This window comes from Ochotona curzoniae, unplaced genomic scaffold (assembly GCF_017591425.1).
Source record: "Ochotona curzoniae isolate NIBS_2020 unplaced genomic scaffold, NIBS_Ocur_1.0 contig_2754, whole genome shotgun sequence".
NCBI lineage: Eukaryota > Metazoa > Chordata > Mammalia > Lagomorpha > Ochotonidae > Ochotona > Ochotona curzoniae.
The window spans coordinates 26042178-26067884 of NW_024465582.1; the positions used below are offsets into that span (position 1 = coordinate 26042178).

At 44.9% G+C, this 25707-nt stretch overlaps 1 protein-coding gene across 1 annotated transcript in view; it reads right to left on the reverse strand.

Annotated features, from left to right (window-relative positions):
- The window catches only part of ANKRD55 (ankyrin repeat domain 55), a 167068-nt gene that overhangs the window by 81739 nt on the left and 59622 nt on the right, over nt 1–25707 (reverse strand). The window contains exon 3 of the mRNA XM_040977549.1: nt 11372–11462. Coding sequence (XP_040833483.1) covers nt 11372–11429 — 58 coding nt within the window. The 5' untranslated portion in view covers nt 11430–11462. The remainder of the gene's footprint in view (nt 1–11371; nt 11463–25707) is intronic.

Here is a 25707-nt window from a genome sequence, read left to right on the forward strand (position 1 = left end):
CAGAGGCATCTATTACCCACTCCTAAAAAAATAAAATTTGAATCATGCCTAAGGGCCCTGTCCACCAATCCCTTGCGGTTCCATCCCTTTAAAAAATTCTGAGAAATACAAGCTTTGATTTTCAATGTGCATGAAAGCATTATTCGCAACTGCTGGCATGTGCCATGCCTAACTGTGAAAGCACAGAGAAGGAGAGACATAGGAGGAACTCTAAGCAACGTAGTAACTTGTAGTAACTTCTGAAGCAGAGAGAGAGCAAGAAAAATAATTATAAAGGTGGAATACAACAATCCTAAGAAAAGCATTTGCACATAATCTGTCCATTCTCTATTTAAATAGTTCACTTGAATTAGGCTATATATTCGCTTCAACAGCTTTATGAAGTCAGCAGCATATTCCATTTCTGAACACCTTCCCCGCAGGTTGCATAGCCATGAAGTGGCAGAGGCGGATTTGACACCTGTCCGTCTAACCTGGAGGCAGGACGGGATCTGAACCCCGGGAAGGCACCGTCTCTCATCAATGAAGTGATGCAATAATCCTTCCAAATTAAACCATATGTCTGGAAGAACTCATGAATTGATTCATTCAGGTTTTAAAATAAAACTACAAAATTATTTGCTAAGTCATACAGAGACTAGCCCAAGACAATAAAAATACCAAATATTCAGGAATAAGCTTCACCAAAATACTCTAAGTGGTAAAAAACAACAGAACTTTAACATAGGGTGTCACTGAAGAGTTAAATTTAGGGAGATACATATCATGTTCCTAAAACAGGGGTTTGTAAACAATCTTAATTGCTAGCAGGTTTAGGTTTAATGTCATGATGATCAAAGTGCCAATGCTTTTTTGAGAATAGGTAAAAAACAATATATGTATTCATTTTTCATTTGTGAAAGTAAATGGATAACTGTATGTCTTAAAGAAGAAAAAATAGTATGTATTTAAGAATTTGCCAATCAGTGCACAAAATCCCCCTGGAACAGTATGGTAGGAGCCAAGTACATTGCTTAGCTCTAGGAAGGGGAACCTGGATGCCCGGAGGGAGAAGAAGGTGGATGATGCTTTTACATTTTTTTATAATTTCAAAGTGTATTGATGGGGCTGGTGTTGTGAGATAAAGGTTCAGCTGGTGCCAGAAATGCTGGTATCCTATGTGAGAATGCTGGTTGGAGTCTTGACTGCTCTGCTTCTAACCCAGCAGCCTGCTAAGGTGCCTGGGAAAGCGAGCATAAGATGGCACCCACCCCCGTGGGAGACATGGATGGAGTTCTGAGCTCCTGGCTTCGGCCTGGACCAGCCCCTGCTGCTGCAGCCTTTTGGGAATGATTGATTCTCTCATTCTCATCCACGTTCTTTCTCTGTCTCTCCCTTCCCCTCTCTCTCTCTCTCTTCCCCCTTCCTCCATGTCACCCTGCCTTCCAAATCAATCAATCTTAAAATTAAAATGTATGTGAATATATTAACACTGTAAAAGCAAAAGAGGAATCAAAAAAATGATTATAAACATCAAATGCAGTTGAAAAACAAAGAAAAACTAAACTCGGTGCTGAAGGAGATTTTGTCCATTAGCTAGTCTATACTCAAGCATAATTACAGTGGTAAGACTGTACCTCAAAACTGGATAAATGACTAGAGCAGCAGAGAACCCACATATTTCTGGCGCCTGCATGACAACTAGAAGCTTCTAGATAGGCTCCCATGGCAACACTATAACCCACACCAGCACTTAGTGGGTGGTACCTAGGAGCCACACAGTAATCAGGTGCTCTGTAGGGATTAATCATAACCCTTTGTGGAATCATCATCTCAACCTCCTGAGCAGGGAAGGCCAGCACTGGGGACGTCAGCAGATGCCCAACCACTTTGGCTCCAGTGGCCAAGCAGGTCACTGCCCTGTCCCACTATTCACCCTCTCTGTAATAGACTTCATGTATAAAGAATGGGGCATTGCATTATTTGATGAGACCTCAAAAAATTTCAAGAATGCAATTCAAGGGCAGGAACTTTTCTTTTTTCAAACGCACAGTGACATAGTGTGAGAGAGATCTTTCATCTACAGTGCTGGGCCAGGCTGAAACCAGGAGCCTGGAATTCCATGTGGATCTCCCACACAGGTGGCAGACAGGTGACAGGGACCCAAGCACTCGGGCCATCTTCTGCTGCTTTCCCACATGCGTTAGCAGGGAGCTAGATTGGAGGAGAAGCAGCTGGGACTCCAATAACACTTTCATATATGAAGCTGGTATTACAGGCTGATGTGCCTGTAACTTCTCAAAGTGACTTCTCATATCAACCTTCTCCATAATCACACCCCTTCCACATGACAGGTCAGAATTTTTTTTCCATGAATTAAACAATAAAGTCCTCTACCCCCACCACCCTTGATTGTACTACACAATATAAAATCAATTTTTGGATGAAAGTACCAGCCAATCATACTCCTGGCAGAGGTGTCAGTCACATCAGCAAGCTTGTGAACACACGCAACTCACAAACTCCTCTGGGCTTAATTTCAATATCTGCAAAATGAGAGGCAACTGCTCTAGCGTAGCACATAAAGCTGATGCCTAAAGCCCCAGTGCCCCAAACATGTGTTGATTTAATCCCACCTGCTTCACTTCCAATGCAGCTTCCTGTTCATGCACCTGGGAAAGCAGAAGACGCTTGGGCCTCTGCTCCCATGTGGGAGATGCAGAGGAACTCCTGGCTTCCACCTGGCCTGACTCAGGCTAATACGGCCATTTGGAGATGGATGGAAGATCTTTGTGTCTCTGTCTCTCTGTTACTTGGCCTTTTGATTCAATAAATGAATCTCGACAAAAATATATCTGCAAGACATGGAGGTTGGACAAAGGCATCTCTGAGGTGTATCCTTGAGACTCCTGATATTGTCTTAGCCCTTTAAGATATCAGTAACAGTCTTCCCTTTCTGAATGTGCAAAACAGCATTTTGAAATCTATGTACTGGTTTATATAATACATATTTTCTGTGAACTTTCTAAAGATCCCTCACATGTATGAATTTCAAAACTTTTTCTTTCTTTTTTGCACAAAAAATAAACTCATGTTATCCTTTCTCACTAATTTCTGGAGTTCATTCTCTCACACATTCACGAAGGTTCTTTGCAATTCTAAACATGTCACTATTAGATGATTTATCCTCAGGTTCTCTCCTTAAATTGGTTTCTGCTGTGGCCATCTGAAAAGAGATTGTTAACAGAGTCCATCTTGATTTCTCTCACACTCGGGGAGACTTGTTGCGTTATCCTAGATATGGTCAAAACATTAGGCCACCATTTTTAATAATATTGAGTGGCTGGAAGGGTAACACTACTACTTCAGGTGAATTTCAGGTGCCTCTCTCATGGTTTTTAGCAATGACAGACTGTCTCTATTTACTGCGGTGAGTCAAAGATCAAGGATGTGGTCTCATGGGTAAAGCTGATGGAGCCGCGACCCAAGTGCAACATGTCAACTTCCTGTTCTTTTTTTGTTAACTGCCATGTTCACACGACCTTGGCTATAGAGTTAGAGTTCTCTGAACTGTATTTCAGAGAAGTGTCAGCCTGTTGGGCTGTGTAGAAGATGGCAAGGAATACACTGTCGGCAGAAGTCTCTGATGGAAGCTGAGCCCTGCCCTGGCCACTCCCAGCTCCCATCACAGAAGCTCCACCAGTCAGAGTGCAGAGGAATCATAGCCTTGACATCTCCGACGCCTCCTTCTGGAATGCTGCAATCAGGCTTCACCCCAAAGGCAGGCTGCTGTGGAGACAGCATCCATACCCACCCTGGCAGAGGCCAGGCTGCTGCACTGGGTGGAGTTCCCCTGGCAAAGGGAAGCCCAGCCCTGGGGAGAAGACAGCTGGCTCAGTGTGGGCAAAGCATAGGGACTTGAGTGCTCAGCCACCAGCTCACATCACTGTCACCTTTCTTTCCTCTCTCATGCTAGGCGTCAAGAAGGGCTTGCTAAGGTGAGTATTCACACCAAAAGGAAACACTGGTGGAAGGGGAGTATGGGGAGGGTTAAGCGGTCAGAAGTCTGAGCCAAAATGGCAGCTTTGCTCGCTGCCTTGTGTGAGCTTGGGCACATCATGCAGGCTGAGCAAAAGCAGTTCATCTCAAAACAGTGGCTGGGAGTAGATGAGACATCAGGGACCAAGACTTCAGCATTGTATGTGGCACATGGGAGGGGCTTAATAAGCCAGGGTGATGGCTCTTCTTCTAACAATGACCATCGTTTAACACTCTAGATCCAGTCCCCATTTCACTGCAGAAGTCACTCACCCAGCTTGGAGCATGAATTATCTTGGAAATACCTGGGACTAGGAAACCCTGAGGAACACAGCCCTTGGCCAGTCCTACACACAATGTACTCATACATGTTGCATGTAATCATTTTTGTATTGCTTATGTTTTTGGAAGAAAGTAGTATTCGTTTTCACAATTAGGAAAAATTAGCATTTTAAACTCTATGGGAACCAGCTGACATCTTGAACTTGGTGCTGCTCATTTGGGGATGGAAGATGAAGACATTCCTGGGATAACCTGAGGCAGGCACAACCGCACTCCTGCAGCGTTCTGGCCGTGGACATAGGAACCACACTGACCCACAAGGGAGCCGCACACAGACTCATAAGGAGGAACTGGGTACTTTACAGGACAAACCTGAATTTCCCAGAATATCAATGTCATAAAAGGCATTGTCAAAAAGACAAAAGAGGCAACCCTGCAGGGTTGTTCCAGATCAGAGAAGAGTGAAGAGACATGCTGAACGTAGTACGGATGTAAGACTGGATTCTGCCCTGGGCAGTGGTGGGGGTGAGGGGAGAAAGCACCGAGATGCATGGTTGAGTCCGCAGAGCAGACTGCAGGGCAGACAGCTGATCAAAGCCAAATGCACACACACTGAGGCAGAGAGAGAGAAGAAAAGAGACAAGGGACAGAAAGAGTGAATGATACAGCAAGGGAAGGCTGTAAAATGCCAACAGAGGGAATCTGGGTACACGGAACTCTGTACTCTGTATTATTCTTGTTCATATACTGTGTTTGCAAGTATGGAATTATTTTCAAACCAAATTTTTAAAGGACTGGAACATTGTTAGATATCATGCACTGTTATCATGCATTGTTAGATATCAGCCTGAGAGAGCACACTTAGAAATGGAATGTCTCCTATGTAGACTGCTGTCTTCTCTCCCTCACCTGCCCCAAATACCCAAGAAAACAAAAATTGATTCATCAGAGAACAAGTGCCAGTCTCAAGCTTCACAAAGAGAACAAGAAACACGCATTAGTTGAAAGTTAGCATGAGGGTGAAACCATCACGACCCGAAAAGTTGAATCAGAGAATCAGCAGCAGATCACACATGAAGTAAGGGGATTCCCAGACCGGCCAGCACCACACCGAGGGACCCACAGTGTTCTGTGAGTTCTGTGTGTCAATGCTCACCTCCTCATTGGATGTGGTCCTTCTACCCAGTGGCACCTTTCCCACCCACATCCCAAACTTTATGTCAGCCTTGAACATCAGCTCTCACCTCTTCACTTTGTCCCAAATTCAGGAATGGGTGAGATGCTCATTGCAGAAGAAACCAGATGCAAGTTTACTGGCTTGACTTTTAGGAGCCATTAAATTCTTTCTTACATAAAAACAGTGGTGCCAGAGGACAAATGTGTGACTGTCAGGTACCTAATAAATAAAAATGGCAAGAAACCATATCTGTGACTACCAGAGATCTAATAAAGGTGACAGAAAACCATCAGAGTTGCTGACTTTTGGACCAGAGAGGGAGTTGAGGGTTTGCCTCTAAGACTCAACTTGGCCAGGTTATAGGAAACAGTATCTGCACTGATCCAGGAGACGTGGTGCCAGGTGGGCTGCATTACCTTGAATCCTTGCTCTGGGAATACACACTGTGGCAAGGGGCTCCCTGCCTGGGGACTGCGGGCTGTCCTGTGTTGTATACAGCCAATGGTGCCTTGCCCCTAGCCTCTAGAACTGATTCACTTGCGGTTTGATGACTCTTAGGGATGTGAATGGTAGTTTTTTATTAGATAAGAACTAGGGCCTCTTCTTTTAAAGATTCAGTTATCTGAACGTCAGAGCTATAGAAATAGGGGGACACTGAAAGAAAGAGAGAGAATGAGAGAATGAGAATCCATCTGCCATACTTCCCAAATAACCACAATGGCTAGGAGAACCATCCAGGTCTCTCACATGGGTGACAGCAGCTCAAACACCGAGGCCATCTTTTGTTGCTTTTCCCAGGTCATTAGCATGGAGCTGGATCAGCAGTGGACCCATTGGGATATGAACTGGCACACCCATATGCACACCCAGCATTACAAGTGGTAGCTTTACCTGATGTGCCACAACATTTACCCCTTTAAAGGCTTCTTTCTGTATATTTCTGTAAGAGGAAGCACATGGGTAGAAGGCAAGACATGCTCAGATTATTGGAGACAGGGCCTGTTGAGGTGGTAACAGATGGGGACCATAGCAGACTCTGGAAGTTTGTAGGACAGTTCCTAAGAGGGAAGTATTGAGAAGCAGGCAGAGAAGGGCCAGGCTTCCTGTAAATATCTTTGCCCGTGGTTGGTCTTGAGCAGATAAGAATATTAGGGGAAAAAAGTCCTTCTCCCCTCTGTCTGGATCTCAGAGGCCACAGACTACCTGCCATGAACCAGCAGACCTGGAACTGGCCAGAAGGTTTCCCTTCATCTTGCACCGTTAGTCTGAGAAATTCTACAAATTTCCTCCATACTCCTGGGTTTTACTCCAGGCTCCTCTTCAAGGCACCTGAACCTAAAGTCATCAACAAAGTCCCAAACGCTTCTCTCTCTCATGTCTCCTGGGCGCCCTTTCCCCAGGGCTTTGTCCAGCCCCTTTCACAATTTGCTTCTTCTTCCTTGAGAGCGATTTGGTAACTTTTGCTGTCTCAGCGAAGCCTGATTCTTTTGTCAGGCTTTTTCCTTATAGGGATTTAAAACCAACACATCTGTGTGTAGGGGCTTTAAAACGCCACAACACCATGGAATGACAGCTTGATTGGGAAAATAATGCCAAGTTGACTTTCTGCTGATCTCTTATTTTCTAACTAAACTACAGAGTTGACCAAGGAAGAGACACACTTCAGTAGAAAGACTATGGATTTGAAGTCAAATGGGCTTAGACTGGGATCCCAGTGTTGCCATTTTACTTTGTGGTAGTGTTGGGTAAGTCACAATCTTTTTGGATTTCTTTACTGTCAAAAGAGGATAATAATAGTGGGGCTGATGGGCCCGGTGCGATAACTTTAGCAGTTAAATTTCTCGCCTTGAATACGCTGGGATCCCATATGAGCTGTGGTTCTAACCCCAGTAGCCCTGCCTCACATCTAGCTCCTTTCCTGCAGGCTGAGAAAGCAATCAAGGACAGCCCAAAGCTTTGGGACTCTGCATCTGCATTGGAGACCCAGAAGAAGCTCCTGGCTCCTGGCTTCGGATTGGCTCAGCTCCAGCCATTGCAGCCACTTGGGGAGTGAACCACTGGATGGAAGATTTTCCTCTCTGTCTCTCCTCCTCTCTGTATATCCGCCTTTCCAAAAAAAAAAAAAAATCTTAAAAGAAAATAGTGGGGCTGATGGGAAAATTGTAAGAACTGGTCAATGAACTGTACTTAGCACAGAGTTTGGCTCTGCTAAGGCCCAATTAACATGAACAGTTCCTATCTTGTAATGCATATAATGGACTTATACAGTCTGCACTGAACACCTGCTCCCCCCACCTCTTTCTTACATGTGAGCTTTCCTTATAGCTTAAATGGGAATGGATCTGTACAAAAAGCCAGTGCATGATTTTTTGAAGTTTGTGCATTGTGATGCATGGTGGCCTTAAAGACACGTTCCCCTCCTCCACCCCTATCCCTTGGACTATCATCTTTTAGGCAAATGAGTAATTGTTCTATTCTAGGTTAAAAGATGTGACCAAGCCAACGACCTTTCTAGGTGGTTTATCCTGGATGATCTGGCTGCTAAAGGTAATCACACTTAAAAAGACTGAAGGAGAGGGAGTGAGACACACACAGGAGCAGGTGGCGGGAAGGCAGTGGCTGAAACTAAGAGAGACCGAGGCTCTTTTTTCTCCCACCCCTGCCACTAGTCAACCTCAAGTTGGAAGAGGCAAGGGGAGATTTTTTTTTCTAAAGTGTTCTTGCAGGAGTACACAGCCTTCTGATTTCTTCATTTCAGACCCCTAATCTCCAGAGCTTCAAAAGAATAATACATCACTGCTGTTGTAAGTCACTTAACTTGTCACTGTCATAGTAGCCCTGGGGTATCAACACAGTGCACTGGTCTGGGCTGGAAGACCAGCCCTTCCGCTTATCCTCAGAGCAACCGCCAAGAGAGAAGCCCGCTCAGGTGCACCTGGCAGCACCTCCCACTCAGCTCAGCCTTGAATAAGAGTAAGGGTCTCCTTTCACTCTCAGCCACTCCGAGGGGTGGGCCAGGCCCTGGGGGTGGGGGGTCATCCTCATTGCTCACATTTTTCTTTCTGAGGCCCAGGTGTGTTTTGGGCAAAGCCTTTCTGCTCACAAAAAGTGAGAGCTTCACACAAGCATCTTCCTTACGTAACTAGACTTCCACAGGAACCTCTGCGATTCATAGTAAATTATTTTACTACAGGCTCTTCTCTGCATGTGGGCTTGGAGAGGGAAGACAGCCAGGAAGAACTCGCCTGGAGGGCCAGTGATGTTGCCATGGTGAGAACAAAAAGTAAAGCCAATAGTTGGGTGCTCAAAGACCCCTGCTTCCTCCCTGCTGATTCTACGACGTCGCAAGCCAGGGCCAAAGCCCTGATGCCCTTGCTCGGCTGGAGACGCTGCTTCTGAAGCCTCCAGGGTAACCTGAAAATGTGTACTGTGATCCACAGTTTATACACAAGGACATGCAAGCCAGGGGATACCCGTAGCTTGTCCAGCTTCATGGAATGGCGAAGAGGGATGAGACAGGACATGAACAAATGTCTATCTGCCTCTAAGATCGTGACTTGGAGGTGTCTGGTCAACTCAAATTATAGAGAAACGCAGACAGGCTGGTGTTGTGGGGCAGTGGGTGCAGCGGCCACATCCTATCTGACTCCATTTAACTCCAGAATTCCATTTCAGTATGCCAGTTGAAATCCCAGCTGTTCTACTTCTGATTCAGCATCCTGTTAATGAACCTGGGAAGATGATGGAGGATAATCCAAGAGCTTGGGCACCTGCCACCCAGGTGGGAGACCTACACAGTGCTCCTGGCTCTTGACTTCAGCGTGGCACAGACCTGCTGCTGTGGCCACTGCGACAGTGAACTAGCAGATGGAAGAGATCTCTGTCTGTCTCTCTCTCCTTTGTTTTACATTTCAAATAAATAAACATTTCTTCTCGGAATAGAGATACCTTGATCTTGACCCCTCTCTTTCCAAGGACCAAGGAGTGGCTATTGTGATTCCATCTCTGTGCCTCTGTTCTCCCATCTGAAATGTTGAAGGGATGCATGGGGGAAGGCTGCTTCTCCATCTTGGACATTCCCAGGGAGGTGTTGACAGGCCACAGGCTTCACCAGGTAGACTGGGATTTTCATGGATGAGATCTGGGCTTCAGTATTTTCTAAATCCTGCTAAATGATTCTGTGGTACAGCCATCTTTGAGACCCACTGTGTCACATGACTTCGAAGGCTCTTATGCCAACAGCTGCCTGTGAACCTGATGTCACCAGAGCTTTAATTCTCCAGCGATTAAATATCTGTGAAAATCCCTCAGCAAAAGCCTGGCATTTGACTCTTCTAGAGAAAAACACTCCACCTTGGTTTTCTTAACAAAAAATATCAAAATCTATGTAATGGTCTAGACTTATTGTAGTCTCTCATGCTCTTAGGAAAGAGGAAGGATTAGTGAGAAAAATGAACTATTTCAGGTGTTACTTCATCAATATTTTAGGCATGTTTGGGGCTCATTCCAGTTAGCAGGCACAATGCTGGAACAGCTACATTCATTATGAAGGGTTAGTTCTTTCATTGTCAGTCCCAGCTCCTTTAAATGATAGCAATAAGCCCATTGTGTTTCTCTATGGAGTGCATGGATCACAAGGCCGTTTTTCAACTAGCCTGAGTTCCTTGGCTCTAAGCAGATTTCTATTTGCTGACTGCCATCGGTGCCACAACACGCAGAAAGGGAAAGGATGGTGTTGGGAGACTGATCACGACTCAACCAGCGTGTTCTGAAGGTGGATGCATACATTTTTTAAAACGAGCTAAGACCCAGAGAGCACACTGTATGTATGTATGTGTATATACATGCACACACACACGTGTAGTTAACCGAGACATCAAAATCTAAATTTATCATTTGAGAAATTCACAGAGCTCAAATCATTTACCCTTGCAAACAGAAGATAGTAAATATACTGTGGCCTAGAGTAGAAGAGGGAAAATGAAAGAAGCATTGGATTTTCTTAATGAGGCATTTATGAACCAACCACCATTTCATGCTGCAGTCAAAACAAGTAAAAATCATCAGAGGAACCTATGAGCTAAAGAAATATTCTGAGGCAATAGAGAATGGCTGACAAATCAAAACAATTTTAAAATTATTTACAACCTTTAAAGAATGAAAATGTTCTGTACCTCCATAGAAAACATGATTAAACACACAGCAGTATTAACATATACGTACCCAGAAGCATAGCATATGCAAATGCACACTTATAGACTGGATAGCTAAATACAAATGTCTTATAAGGAGTTAACTTCACAGCAACATTTTCATGTGAAAAATTACCTCCACTCTGGAAATCATGAGTAAGGAAGATGCCTCTTGTCATTGCAAAAAAATAATGTAGTGGCAAGTCATTACCCAAACTCGAATGAGATCATAGCTCACCCCCATATGAACACAGGCAGCGTCTATCAGTGAAGGGAACCGAGAGAGACTTATGAAACTACAGCAGCAACATGCGGGGCTAAGACACTGGACAGAGACCCGCGATGCCTTCTGTTATTATTTAGCCTCATACAATTTTTAAAGATCTGAAAATATTGGGAATACGGACAATACTGTCTGAAATCTGGTGCCCACCCCCAAATGTAGGTAGGAATACTTTAACAAGACACACAGATAATCAGCCCATTTTTCTGTTCCTAATGTTTCTCAGATTAGAAGTAAACATTCAGGTTTGTTTTCTATGTGCAATCCTCCTTTCACATTCTACAGAGAAAACACACACACACACACACACACACACACACACACACACACACACACCCCTTCTCTCTTTCCAACTACAGATCCTTGACTTTTGAATTCAAAATGCTAAGACCCAAAAGCTATGTCAAAGCAACATTTTACCTTTTTGCTGATCAAACACAGAAGGGGTGCTAAAATCCATGGTCGCTGGTCTCATCATTTGCCATCAGAGTGGCAAAAAGCATCCAGGCTTCTAGAGAGGAGAAAACACCAGCTCACTCGTGACAGTCAACACAACAGACCCTGCACTGCATGCCGAGATCTCTGTTGCAGCAGGAAGCATGCAGTGGAGCTGCAGCGTGCTGTCAAGGTGAACCATGAAAACAGGTCAAATGCATGCCCGTGACACCTGCCAGGAAAAGAATTACTCTTACGGCTTCGCTCATCAGTTCCACTTGTGTGCAAGTAAGAGATGACTGACATTCCCAAAGAAATCAACAGAACGGCTCAAACCCTACAAAGCAGCATTCAGGGGGAGCCACCCGCCTTGGCTCTGGGCCAGGAAAACACTGCAGGCCACCGGAGCGTCAGCAGCTGGAATGTCGCTTTAAACCAACAGAAATCTCAATGGGTGAGTGAAGATTCACAGGGCCGGACGGAGCATGTGCAGACCTGCCAGTGCAGCTGGCACCCGGCTGTGCTCTTGGTGGAGTGAGAACTGCATTTCAGGTCATGTGAGCAGAGAGGGCTGTCTCAAATGGAGCAGGATGTAAATATTGTAGCAGCAGGTTGCTGGCCACGTGCTGTGCCGAGGGATCACCCACTTCGGCAGTCTCCCTTCAGCTCCTACTGACAGCGAGGATGGGGTGGGAGCGGGGAGGCATTTGAAAGATTATATTTCAAGTTTCAAGGACAAAATGAAAACAATCTGCAGTCACCAAGGTGTTTGCTGCAGCACTAAGTGTGAAAAATATCCAATCACCCAGTTGTACATGATCGGAGAATAAAATCGTGTTCTGGATCCATAAACCTGAGCTAACTAAACCTGTCTGTCTTTATCTGGAAAGATGTCACCGATCTGTTGTTGAGCGAGATGAGTAAGTTACATCATTCGTTTGCTCACATTTTCCTTAAAGCCAGGTACCCCTCCCCCACTGCCTGTGTAAATAGATTTATGCACAGGTGCTTGGAGGAACGGCGAAATGGGTTCTGGAAAACACATAACACGCTGCTAACATTGGTTATCTCAGGGGACTGCAGTTAGAGGAGGCGATTTCTAACTTGTTCTTTATTAGTCTCTGTGGTTTTTGGCTTCTTATAAATATCTAATAATTTATAAATAATATAAAGAGGAGACATAATATGGATAAAGAGTTGTACAGTAGATCCTCTCACAAACACTACTGACAATGTCAATGTGTGCTTTCATTTTCAATGTAATCAGTGCGTGACTATGGAAGTAAAAGAAATGTGTGTTTTTTTTTTTTTTTTGCGATGACGCTATCCGATGATACAGACTCATCGGATCTATAATGGGTATTCTTTGACAGGCTTGTCTCTTGCCTCATATTCTCTCACCATCTACCATTTACTTTTCCACCAACAAACTGGCAACCTCACTTCCCTGTAACGTTATGGTTGCGCAATGACAATATTGCTACTCATTCAATATGACTACTCAGTTGACAATACTATTACTCAATACTACTGCTCAGTGGTACTACCACTTAGCTTGATTGTTCACTCCTTTTCTTAAATGTTTATTTTAATTTGATTGGAAACTCAGATATACAGAGAAGAGGAGAGACAGAGAGGAAGATCTTTTGTTTGATGATTTATTCCCTACGTGGCTGCAATGGCTGGAGCTGTACCGATCTGAAGCCAGGAGCGTGGAGCCTCCTCTGAGTCTCCCACATGGGTGCAGGGTCCCAAGGATTTGGGCCATCTTTGACTGCTTTCCCAGGCCACATGCAGGGAGCTGGATGGGAAGCAGGCCACCAGGATTAGAACTAGTCCCCACATGGGATCCCGGCATGTGCAAGGCGAGGACTTTAGCCATTAGGCTACTGCACTGGGTCATAACTGTTTACTCTTAATGCTGCTACTCACCCAACAATCCTGCTATTCAGTTGATAGTAACACTGTTTACGCAGTACCTCTCCTCACTCAACAACATTACTATTCACTCTCCATCACATCATCCCTTCCCTGCAAAATGCCCTGTGTATATTTTCATTTTAAACCTACAGGCAGAAAATATATCTTATATATCATGACCCAAAGGTGCTCCATGACTAAATCGCTAACATTTCCCAGCAACAGTTTCTTGCATTAACTATAAGAGGCAAATTGAGGGGCTGGGAAGGGATTAGAAAGGAAATCCATTACACTGGCTGAAGAGGACCCACTGCAGTTCCATTCAGCTAGTTGTGCCTGCTGGAGCTGCTGCCATGCAGACAAGAGGCAAGAGAGCTTTGCATGGGCCTTATGTTCATTTGTTTGTGCAGGAACTCATCAATGACTGTGGAAGGAGGACTGAGCTCCAACCCTGCTGCAGGCACCTGCAACACAGTCATAAATGAAACAGAAATGGTCCCATCATTCCACGAGCTTCCACTCTTGGGGTGCACGTTCTGCTGCATCCATGCTGGAGCGACAGGGACTCAATTCATGCTCTAGATTTGAGTAGCTTATAAAACCAGACACAACAATTGGCAGGAAATACAAGCCACATAGGACAGTGGTCCCAGGGAAGAGCAAGAGGGACAAACAAGATCAGCTGTGCCTAAGTTGATTGGGGCAACAGACGGTGCCTGTACTGGCAAACTCACACAAGAATCAGGTTTGGGATCATCTCAGATGAAGTTTCTTTGGAGATCCCTCCAACTGAACTGCTGATCTCAGAACCCCAACCATGAAGAGACTACGTCAGCCAGTGGATCCTGAATAGGTTTCATCACAATTGGAACGGCGAGACTGGCAGCAATTCAGACCTATTGAACTATCAAAACTGCATGAGCAGGACCCTCGGAGCATGCCTCACACTGGGGACCTGGGATGGGTGGGAGGCTGGGTGGGGCTTTTCCCTTTGTTTCTCCCTGACTCCAGATACAGGGGGAAAATGATATTAGTGTGGAAGCAATGGTATTAGCAACTTTCCTGTAGCCCTTGATTCTTTGTACCCTAATCAACTAAGTAATATTATTAAAAAAAATAAAATTAAAAAAAAAAGATCAGCTGAGGCTTTTTCAGTACCACCGCCTCGGGAGTCTCTGGGCTGCGGTGCATGGAGGGAACAAAGTGGAATCATTTGTGGGGTAATCTCTAACCGCACATGCCCATGTTCCAATCTTGGATATCTGTGAATGTGACCAATAATCAGATGTTAATCTTTATTTGCTGATGAAATAAAGTCAAAGTTTTCAAGTTAAAATCATCCCAAGTGACTCATTTGGACTTTCACTCTAGTGATAAGTGTCTTCCTAAGACACACACACACAAGTGACCCCCCCCCCCCCAGAGACAAGCCGAAGAGCAGTGAGGGCATGGAAGCAGAGGCCAGGTTGATGCAGTCACATCCGTTTGAGCTGGAGGCCAGGCAGGGGACAGATGGCTCCCTGGAGCCTTTAGAGGCAGAGAGGCTGATGGACACCCTGGTTTGGGACCCTGGTTTGGGATTTCTGGGCTCCAGAACTGTGAGAGAATTCATGCACCTTTTTAAAGTCACCAAGTTTGTGGGAACTTATTACAACAGCTCTAAGAAACTATTAGAGAGGAAGAACTCTCAAAATGAATGGTAGTGTCTGTTAGGGCTCTTTAAATAATGGCCACAGTTACTCTGAGCTTTGGCTATCCGTGGTTATCACCAGTGCCCACTAGCCAGTGTGAACCTGAATTCCTCCGAGTAGGATACCAACCTGAGACACCAGGTTAACTATTTCATCTGGGAAAGGTCCACTAGAAAAATATTGCATAGCACTAAGAGTAGCGTTTGTCAGTGGGAAAGAGGGAGAGGAGGAAGGGCATCCTATCTGCCCAGTTATGAAAAGAAAAGCAGAGATGCACAGAGAGAGAGAGAGATATTCCATCTGCTGGTTCATTCCTCAGATGGCCACAATGGCAGGGCCTCCCAGCCCAATTCTAGCTGTTGCAGGCATCTGGGGGAATGAACCATGGACGGGAGACCTCCATCTCTGTCTCTTCTTCTCTGTAACCTACTATGCCATCATGTCAGTCCCGAGGGAGTCAATGTTTTAGGGACAGGCCCCCATTTGCTTTTCCACGCATTCCAACACAGAAATAGGCGTAAAGGACATCCTTAGTGCATCGTGACTGAGTAAATGAAACATCTCTGAAGAACTTTTTCTGGCCCTAGTGAATGAATGACTTGCTCATTGACAATGATGTAACCTTCACTCATTGGGATAGTTCCATATAAACAACTTTATGATAAGAACTTCCAATGACCTTGACATTCTCTAAGTCAGCAAGAAACCCTACACTTGAGAATTTCAGTCGTGTTGCCATGCTTTAATGATATTCTGATGTCTTTGCTATCTGAAAGAAAATCCTTGGAAAAACTTTATGAAGTCTCATGTTTTCTTCAGGTGGCACCAGAGCTTTCTGAGCCATGTGCAACGTCAAGGAGGTGAGACTATCAAGGAGGCAGGGCACAGTGGGTGGGACCTGGCAACTCACACAGCCTGGAGCTCGACTCCCAGCTCTAGCACATTGTAATATTGAACAAACTACCTGACTTTAATTAGGCGTATTTATTTCATAGGCTTGCTGTAAGAATTAAAACACAACAGTATATATAAAGTGTTAGTTAGAAGAAGGCCAATGCACATTATTGCACAGAGTCCAGGCACAGCAGCCCACTCCCTGGTTGATGGCTACAGAAACAAAAGAAAAAAGTCGGAATTGTGGGAACTTGTTTAGAGGACCCCAGCCCAGGCGGCATCCTGCTCACAGCTGGCACCTTGCTACACGTGGGTCTGACCCCCTTGCCAACCCCTGCACACTTTGTCCAGGATCCTTATGCTTGGGCACAAAGCTTGCAGTGTTCCCTCCACCATCCTGCCCCAAGAGGGGGAGGGCCTCCCATGCAACTAGGGATGGGATTTGGTGTGCACATCTCTCAGCTGCCTCTTCCTGGCGTGGGTTTGTTCCTGGCAGTCTTTCACATTCATCTCCCAGTTTGCTCCGTGTGTTGAGAGAAGCTGCTCACAACACTGGCTGGCTTGATGATCCCTCCCAGCTGTCTTCCCTAACCCCCCCTCTCTCTAATCCCTCCCCATCTGCATTCTCTGTCCCATACTGGGATGACCTAGACCCAGACTGGTGCAAGTGATTTCTACCTTCTGCTCTGGGGAAACTCGAACCCATGTTGCTTTTTCACACTTATTTTTAATACAGACTTTTGTTGTGAATGACATTCGTTAGGAGTCCAGCACAGCATCATCTGGTCAGTTGTAAAAGTCTCTAACACTCCATCATTTTAGAACTTCCAGCTTAGAACTGACATCTCTGAGAATTACTGCTTATCCAAGAGATAAGAATTCCTAGGTTGGGCTTCACTGCTATACACTAACTAATCAGAGGAATAAAATGTTACTTTCAACACATGCTGATAACATGAGATGGAAAAGAATGCGACTGGATTGTCCCTCTGTGCCTGTGGAAGCTCATTCACCCCAGGCAGGTTTGCCAAATACTGCGTTAGTCTACTAAGTTCCCAGGATATTATTTCACTATGGAGAAGAATTAGATACCTGTGAGCAAAAGTGTCTCCTTTGGCAGCACCAGCAGTTTTGGATGGAATCAGATTTCAGGAAAAAAAATAATAATAACAGGGCATTTTTTCTTGGGGAGTAAGATAAGGAGGCAGACAAGCTTGCCACCAGAGCTGCTGTTGTGGCACAGTGAGTTAAGCTGCCACCTGTCACATTAGAGATGAAATAAAATGCCAGTTTGAGTCCTGATGGTTCTGCTTCCTGATCAAACTCTCTGCTAATGTGCATGGGAAAGCAGCGGGAGATGGTTCAAGCACTTGGGCACCTGAAACTCATCTGGGACACCCAGGTACAGCTGCAGACTCCTGGCTTTGGGCTAGCTCAGCCCTGGCCATTGTGGCCATCTGAGGAATGAACCAGCAGATGGAAGATCTCTCTCTCTCTCTGTGCATCTCTGCTTTTCTTTTCATAATTGGGTAGATAGAATGCCCTTCCTCCTCTCCCTCTTTCCCACTGACAAACGCTACTCTTAGTGCTATGCAATATTTCTCTAGTGGACCTTTCCCAGATGAAATAGTTAACCTGGTGTCTCAGGTTGGTATCCTACTCAGAGGAATTCAGGTTCACACTGGCTAGTGGGCACTGCTGATAACCACGGATAGCCAAAGCTCAGAGTAACTGTGGCTGTTATTTAAAAAGCCCTAACAGATACCACCATTCTTTTTTTTTTTTTTCTTTATCTGGAGTACATTTGTTTTATTACTAGATTTCTGCCTCAGCTTGATGCCTTGGGGGTTTGCATTCTTTTGCAGCTGGATTGGGGCCACTTCTTCCATAAGCCAGTGGAGTTGAGAATATTCAGAAAACAAAGCCTGGTTAAAACACATGCATTTGAATGTCTGGGCAGATGATGAATTTGCTATCTCAAAAGTGTTTTTAAGTAGTTCTAACCGGGAACACATATCCTTTCTTTCTATGTTTTAAACTCATGAATGACTGGCCAAGTTCAACCGAAGTTCTGCGGTTGGAATTGAGTTAGCACTTCATGGAGGTTGGCTCCAGCAACCTGACTCCTCCCCACACCCCCCATCTTTTACTGGCAGGCTCCAGAGTGTTTAGAAGAATATTTTTCTTTGCGTTAATTTTTCTGAGAGGAAGTCCTTGGGAGGAATCCAATTGAACTTGGCTTTCAAAGTTTCTTGTAGTTAGAAAAGCAAAATGTGAGGTTACCAGGAAGGTTAATGGAAGAGAAACCTATGGCTGTCTGCTTAGAATAATCGCTGCTGAGCCAAAAGTCTCACTTTGTAGAGTGGCTCAGTTTTGTGACTGCGGACTATACCCCCAGCAGCCACAAAAGACTGAGTGTCCTGCTGCCTAAATGCCGATCTCTGCCAACTGCTAGCACAACTTAAAATGCAAGCCTCTTTGGCCTAGCAAAGTCCCAAATTGATCCTTACATGTTAAAACAGTATTTGTGAAATGTGAATGTGTTCACGTGTGATCAATCTGGGGTACATATTCTGATTTAGTAGATCAGAGTAGAAGACAGAGTCTGGGTTTCTAGCAAGTTCTTAAATGATGCTGGTTGTCGGTTTACACATTGCATAGCAAAAGGCCACAATAAGAGCAGACATGTGTACACACACACTCTCTCTCACAGGATTTTACGTAAAGGTTACTACTGAACAGAAAAATTCAGAAATATAGATTAATGCTCCAGAGGAGCTCAGGAAATGAATATGTAGCAGAAGTTAACTACCAGTGGGGACCTGCTAATGACTGATGGTGATTAGCACTTAGACCATCTGTGGCTGTTTTTAGGGTAAAAGATGGTGTATGGCCGGAATTAATTAACACCCTATGTATTGGAGCTGTCCTCAGAATTTCACTTCACTCTAGCTCTGTGTGCTCAAGCAACTTATTGGAGCTCTCTAAATATTTCTACCAATATGTACACTGGAGATAATAATGGTACTCCCTCCGTAAGAGGTTGTTAAGAGCACAAAACCAGGTAATAATGCAGTGGTGTGTGGGAGATGGTTCCTATTTGCCTCCTAGAGGTGATTGGGAAATATTCAGGACTTTGTTGGCTGGCTTGGTAGCTTGACATTGGATGTGGTAGAATTTCTACAGGTCAGAACTCCTCTTTTTCAAAACACTTTTTCCTTCACTTTTTCTTTGGAAGGCAGACAGATGGACATATAAAACAAAGAGACAGAGAGTGGTCTCCAACGTGCTGGTTCGCACCTGTAACTTCCAGGGTTAGGTCAAGCTGGAAGCAGGAGCCTGGAAGTCCACATGTCCCATCTGAGCAGCAAGGATCCCAGGCACACTGGCAGGAAGCTAGCTAAAAAGCACGATCAGGACTTAAATCAGGCACTGTGATGTGGCATCTGGGCATCCCATGCTGTGACTTACGCTGCTATGCCAACTCTACCTGTCTTTCTTTTAAAAATTATAAACTTTCATTTACTTGAAAGACAGATCTTCAGTCTGCTGGTTTATCCTCCAGATGCCTACAACAATGCTAGACCAAGCTAAAATAAGGACCCCGGAACTCCTTCTTGGTCTCCCACGTGGGCACTAGGTCCCCAAATATTTGTGCCAGCATCTGCTGCCTTCCAGGGTGTGCCTTAGCAGGAACTGGAAGTGGTCTGCAACTAGCCACCCCAATAAGGAATACAGGGATCCCAAGTGGCGACTTCATTGCTGTGTCAAAAGCCTATCTTTCTACCCTTGTTCTGGGAACTGTGTACCACTGTGTAGAAGGGCCCTGGAACCTAAACAAGTTTAATAAATGTTCATTATTATTACCTTACATTTTAAAAAAATTTCCAGAGTTTAAGGTTCAAAACACGTAATTTGGCCCTAGGCATTCTGTGTCAACTTCCTTCTCAATAACCCCCATCATTTGTTTCTTTCTCAAGAAGTAATTAGGTTTGGGTCCCAAGCTGCATGCAGCATGGGTGTGACTCCTTTTGGCCATCATTTGTGACTGACTAGCGCTTTGCTCCTCTATCCTCCAAAGAAGTTACTCAACATTGTTTCAGAATTCTGGAGTTCTTGGCTCCATCAACTTTGATCCCTTTTGCAGAAAACATAATTGTGTAAATTGTACCATCTCAAGAGAGCTCCCAGGAGGTTCAAATCTCTCCAAAGCTGGTGCCATGACAAGCATACCAGGGTCAGCCTGTGGAGTCCCAGACCGGATCTAATTAGTAGATCAGCAGGTGCGTGGTCCAGCCACAGGTTTCCATTCATTTGTCAGAACAGTTGTAGCTGGGGGGGGGGGGTAGTGTCTTCAGAAGCCAACCCCTGCAGTAGCTAGTAGGGAGGTAATTTCTCTTTGTGTGCTGATAATATGGTTTTATGGTCCTGGCCGTGAGGGGGCTCTGAGGATCAGCATCACGTTCCCTCACCTGCTTCCCCCTCCCCAAATTCCCCTGCTCCCATCCCTGGAGTCTCTCTCACACCCTTTTCTAGAAAGAAAAAAGTTTCTTTTCCTCTTGAGAGTTCTAGGCCTCATTCCACCAAAAGACTTTCTCCAAGAAACAGGTTTGAACCACCATGGAGCATATGGACCCTGGAATCCGGCTGGCTGGGTTCTAATCCCAGCTTCAGCAATGGATCCTGCTTCTCATATGCTCTATTTTTAAAATCAGAATGATCTGTTTTTAGATTTGTATTTATTTTATTACACAGAGAGAAAAATCTTTAATCCATTGTTTCTCTCTCCCGAATGCCTGCACTAGCCAGGGCTAATAGGTTGGAACTAGGAGCCAGGAAGTCACTCCATCTAGATCTTGCATTTGGGTGGTTGGGACCCCAAAACCTGATGCATCCCTTGCTCCTTTTCACAGGAAGCTGGAAGCCAAAGTTCAGCTGAATTTCAAACCTAGCCACTGTGATATGAGAGGAGTTATCTGGAGCAGCATTCCAACTGACCCCTGCATCAGATGCTTACCTCAAATAGTAGTGATTTTTGAGCAAGTGAAATGCAAATAAATGCATTTAAGCTCTTAGAACAATGCCTTACACAGTAGTTCCTCAATGCACGGACCACTGCGATTCCCATCACTATTCCATCTCTGAAATTCATTCTTTTCCCTCCTCCAGAAATGTCTCCTTAGCCTACACATATGTTAACATCTTTCAGTGCTTCAAACAAATCCAAACAAAACCAAGCTGTGATGGCTTTTGAAACAGATCCGCTCTTCTTTGCTGGATACATTTTTGGAAAAACAAAAATCTGTGTTTCTCTTTCTGCCTCCCTGTCGAGCCATGCGCTCCTTGGTGCACTGCAGTGCGGCCTTAGCCTCCCACCTGCAGAGAGCGGGCCCTATTGTGCAGACAGGCAGATGGATGGCTGTTCTGATGGATCTCTGAGATTCCAGTTCTCCTAGGGCCCCAACTCAGGTTTCTCAGGACTGGAGGGGAGAGGGGAGTTGGTTGATAACACCTGCTAAGAAAGCCACATTTGCTTGAAATGCTTTCTGCAGTTCTCAAGGCATCTGCCACATGTAGCAGTATTATTTTGGGGGTAGAAACATACCGCTTACATTTTAGCCTAGTCAGTGTGGTATGTTGGAAAGGACAATAAACTTGGCATTATAAGGGGAGGATTTATACGTTCTCTTTCTGCTTTGTACGTGGTAGGTGCTTGATTATTGCTTATTTAAAATAGACCGTCAATCTCACATTTATGTGAATATGCAAACTATTCAGATCAGGCCCAATATGGACAAAATCTAAACAGAAGCTGGGTGCCCAGACTTGTATCTGGGTATCTAGGTAGGAGCTAATAAGCCCAGGATATGGGAAAAGACTTTCTCGTAAAGGAAGATCACAGTATAAGGATGAAGTTGATTGGTGAGACTAGACGTGACATTTGACTTTTTAAAAAGATTTATGAATTTGAAAGGCACAGTGATAGAAAGAGGGAGAGTGGATGAGTGGGTGGGTGGGTGGATGGATGGATGGATGAATGGATGGATGAATGGATGGATGGATGGATGCCTTCCACTGCTGGTTCACTCACCAAATAGTTGCAAATATCAAGTCTTAGCCAGGCTGAGACCAGGAGCCAAAAACCCCATCTGAGTAGTCTATGTGGGTGGCAGTAACTCAAGTCCTTGGGTCATTTTCTGCTACTTTCCCAAGTGCATCAGCAGGGAGCTGGATCAGGAGTGGGGCAGCCAGGATTTAAACCAGTGCTGTGATTCTGGCCTTGCAAGCAGCAGGTTAGCCCACTGCATCACCATGCTGGTCCCAGACCCAATCTTCTAGATAGAAAAATGGGACCCCAATGAGATCCCCTTATACTTAAAGCCAGTCTTGATATCATCTACCTATCACTTCTCTCTCCAGCTTTTCACTCAGTCTCTCTCTCTCCTCCCTTCTCTTAGCAGAATTTTAACCACTGAATTCTTGTCTTGAAAAATTCTCCAAATTTAGAGAATCATACATTAGAGAAAAAGCTATTTAAAAAAAAAGATTTATTTGCTTTTATTGCAAAGTCAGATATACAGAGAGGAGGAGAGACAGATTCACTTCCATCCAATGATTCACTCCCCAAGCGACCGTTATGGCTGGAGCTGAACTAATCTGAAGCCAGGAGCCAGGAGCTTCTTTCAGGTCTCCCATGTGGGTGCAAGGTCCCATGTCTTCGGGCCATCCTCCACTACTTCCCCAGGCCACAAGCAGGGAGCTGGATGGGAAGTAGGGCCACCGGGATCAGAACCAATGCCCACATGGGATCCTGGCGTGTTGAAGGAGAGGACTTTAGCTGCTAGGCTGCCTCACTGGGCCCGAGAAGAAAGCTATTTTAGCAATTTTTATTTTGCATAGAAGCTCAGAGTGTTACCACTAATCCAGTAATCAACATAGAAAATAATTTTATTGGTAGGAGGAAAAATCAAAGTTTAGATTGTCCTATGTCTGGCTGGGGTGACACTCGCACAGTGTGGCTGCAGGGTCTGGTATCAAAGGACTGGAGGTTTCCTTTTCAGGCTTCCCCCTAAAAGGATAGTTCCCCACATGCCAGATAACATGTTTGAAGTACTCAGTGACACCTGCTATCTACTGAATTCACCATCATTTTTGAAACCCCCGTCTTCTCCCCCTTGGAAGGGAGCAGCAAACAGGCATGCATTAAGCTTTCGGAGCAGAAAGTTAAAATGTTGCTCAACTGTAGTGTATGTTACTTGGTGGACATGTAATAACTGATTTGGTTGATTTTTTCCCCAAAATGAACAAGAGATCTGAGATCACAGAGTCGCAGCCCCCACATCTCTGGGTGAGGCGGTGACTGCAGCTTTCTCAGGCTTAAGATGTTGTATTTGTGAGAGCTGACGTATCAGTCTGACGTGCAGCAATGCGTCTGCCTTCAGGCAAGTTTCACTAATGGAACAGTTCACCTATCTTCAGGCTTGACACTTCCAGGAGCTTATCGTGGGCTATTTCCCCCTCTTTCCCTCAGGGAAAGACACTGTACTGAAATTAAACTGAGAAACTGGGGAGGGGAGAAGAAATGAGATCTCAATTTGCAGCATGAAATTGTTGGCATGACTAGGCCTAGGAAGAAAAAAAAAAAATTTTTGGTAGCTAAGTCGGAATTAACCATTCATAGGAAGCTTTCCTTCATCCAGATAAACAAGCTGTAATTATACAGGCATGTGAAAATAATTATCATTCTGTTATCATACTCTGTTATAATTCATGTATTAAGAACTTACCAATGCTGAAGGTTTTAGCTATTTGTCTGATAAGTTGATATGAATGCAGTAATATTCATTATTAGGCTACTCCTCACTGTACTGATGCAAATAGGGGTCACAGTGGTGGTCTTGAATCCCTGCTGGGCAGCCAGACTCTGCAGGACATCAGCCCAGGTGCTGGACCCCAAGGCAGGACTGCTATGCTGACCGCTGCTGAACTGCAGAGACACACACAGACCTAGAGGGGGTCAGAACTGCCTAGCTGAACACAGCCCGAATTGTCAACCCATGGAAATGTGAGGTTAGAAGAGGTTTTGCTTGCTTACGTTAAGTCTAATGTGTGTTTTATGGGTAAACTAACACAGGTACTGTCTTACACTGTTTGTTAGTAATCTAAAAAAGAGTGCATTTTAAAAGCATAGTTTTCAGGGCCAACACCATGGCAAATCAGGCTAAGCTTCTGCCCGCAGCCATTAGTATCCCAAATGGGAGCCAATCCCAGCTACTCCACTTCTGATCCAGCTTCCTACCAGTGGCCTTGGGAGGCAGCAGAAGATGGCTCAAGGCCTTGAGACCCTGTCCCCATGTAGGAGACCCAGAGCCTCCTGGCTCCCAGCTTCAAACTGGCCCAGATCAGGCAGTTGCAACCATTTGGGGGAATGAACCAGCAGAGGGAAGATCTTTTTCTCCCCCCACCCACTTTCACTTTTTCTCTCTGTTGCAACTGTCTTTCAGAAAAAAAAAAAAACTAAATATTTTAAAAGTTCAGGTTTCTTTGCAAAGCTAGAAGTCTAAGTACACATTTTTGTCTGATGGTTCTCTGTTCATCTTTCATGTCCTGTTTTCGTCTGCCTCCTCAGCAGGTGCAAAAGTCTCCCATCATGACCTCTCTGGACTACTTTTGAGAACAACCTCTGTGTATTCAGAAACTCTTCTGACCCCTCAGTATTCATCCATCACGGCTCATTCAGGTCTTCCATCAGGTGACAGTGGTGACACAGCCTAAGACATAGCATGTGGCTACTGCACAACAACCCTCTCAAATAAACACAGACTGTCAGGCCATCTCACAGGTTCACAGCCAAAAAGACTGTACAGGATTAAAGCCCGAACTTCTGATTTTAGAAAAGGAGAAAATCAATGCTTAAAGCAAAGTGTTGCTTCAGTCTAGCGCCTTCTCTACTACCCCATGCTGTCTCCTGGCTTTGAGAATGAAAGTCATTGGTTTATTATCACAGGTGCCTTCTAGGGGATGATACCTTATCCAGCACCCATAACTTTGAGAGTTCGGGACCTGCTGATGCATCAGTGTCTCTGCTACTAGGTGGTGTGTCAGTCTACAGACATGGTTGCTCGGGTTGGCCCTCTCTGAAAGAGCCTGTTGCTTGCTGCTGTAATTTCTTGTGGCCAGCACGTACTACCTTGACCTCAAGATTGCACTTGAAATTTCCATGAGCATGCTCATAATGAACACATCCCATGTATTCAGGATTTACAACAGAAACAGATGTTGGGCTCCTTAGGAGTACTTTCTTGTTGAATTCTCAGGCAGCTCCCTGAAACAGGTGGTAACTAACACCATCAGCAGTCGTCTCCTATTTTGTGCAGCTATAATACAATACCCAAGACAGGGTCCTTTGGAGAGGACATTCATTCATTCTCAAATTCTGGAAAGTGTAAGGTCAAGGTGGCAGACCCTTCTGTGGGGAAAGAGGAGGAACGCGCACTCCCTCAAGCTCTTTTTCTAGAAGTGTTAGTCCATCAGCATGGGCAGACCCCTCATGACCAAAGCATCTCCCACTGCCTCCCAACACCATAGCCTTTGGGAGACACATGGAAAGCAGAGCAGCAGATAGGAGAGCCAAAGCGTAGAGAGATCAAGACACTCGCTCAAGGTCCAAGAGCTAGAGTTCAAATGAAAGTAGTCTAACCCCAGATCTCAGCACTAACTCATGTAATTAATAAAGCAACAAAACTACTGTGAGTATCCATTATGTACAAGACACTCAGCCAGACTTTGGGAAGGTTGGGTCTATAGGTGACATAT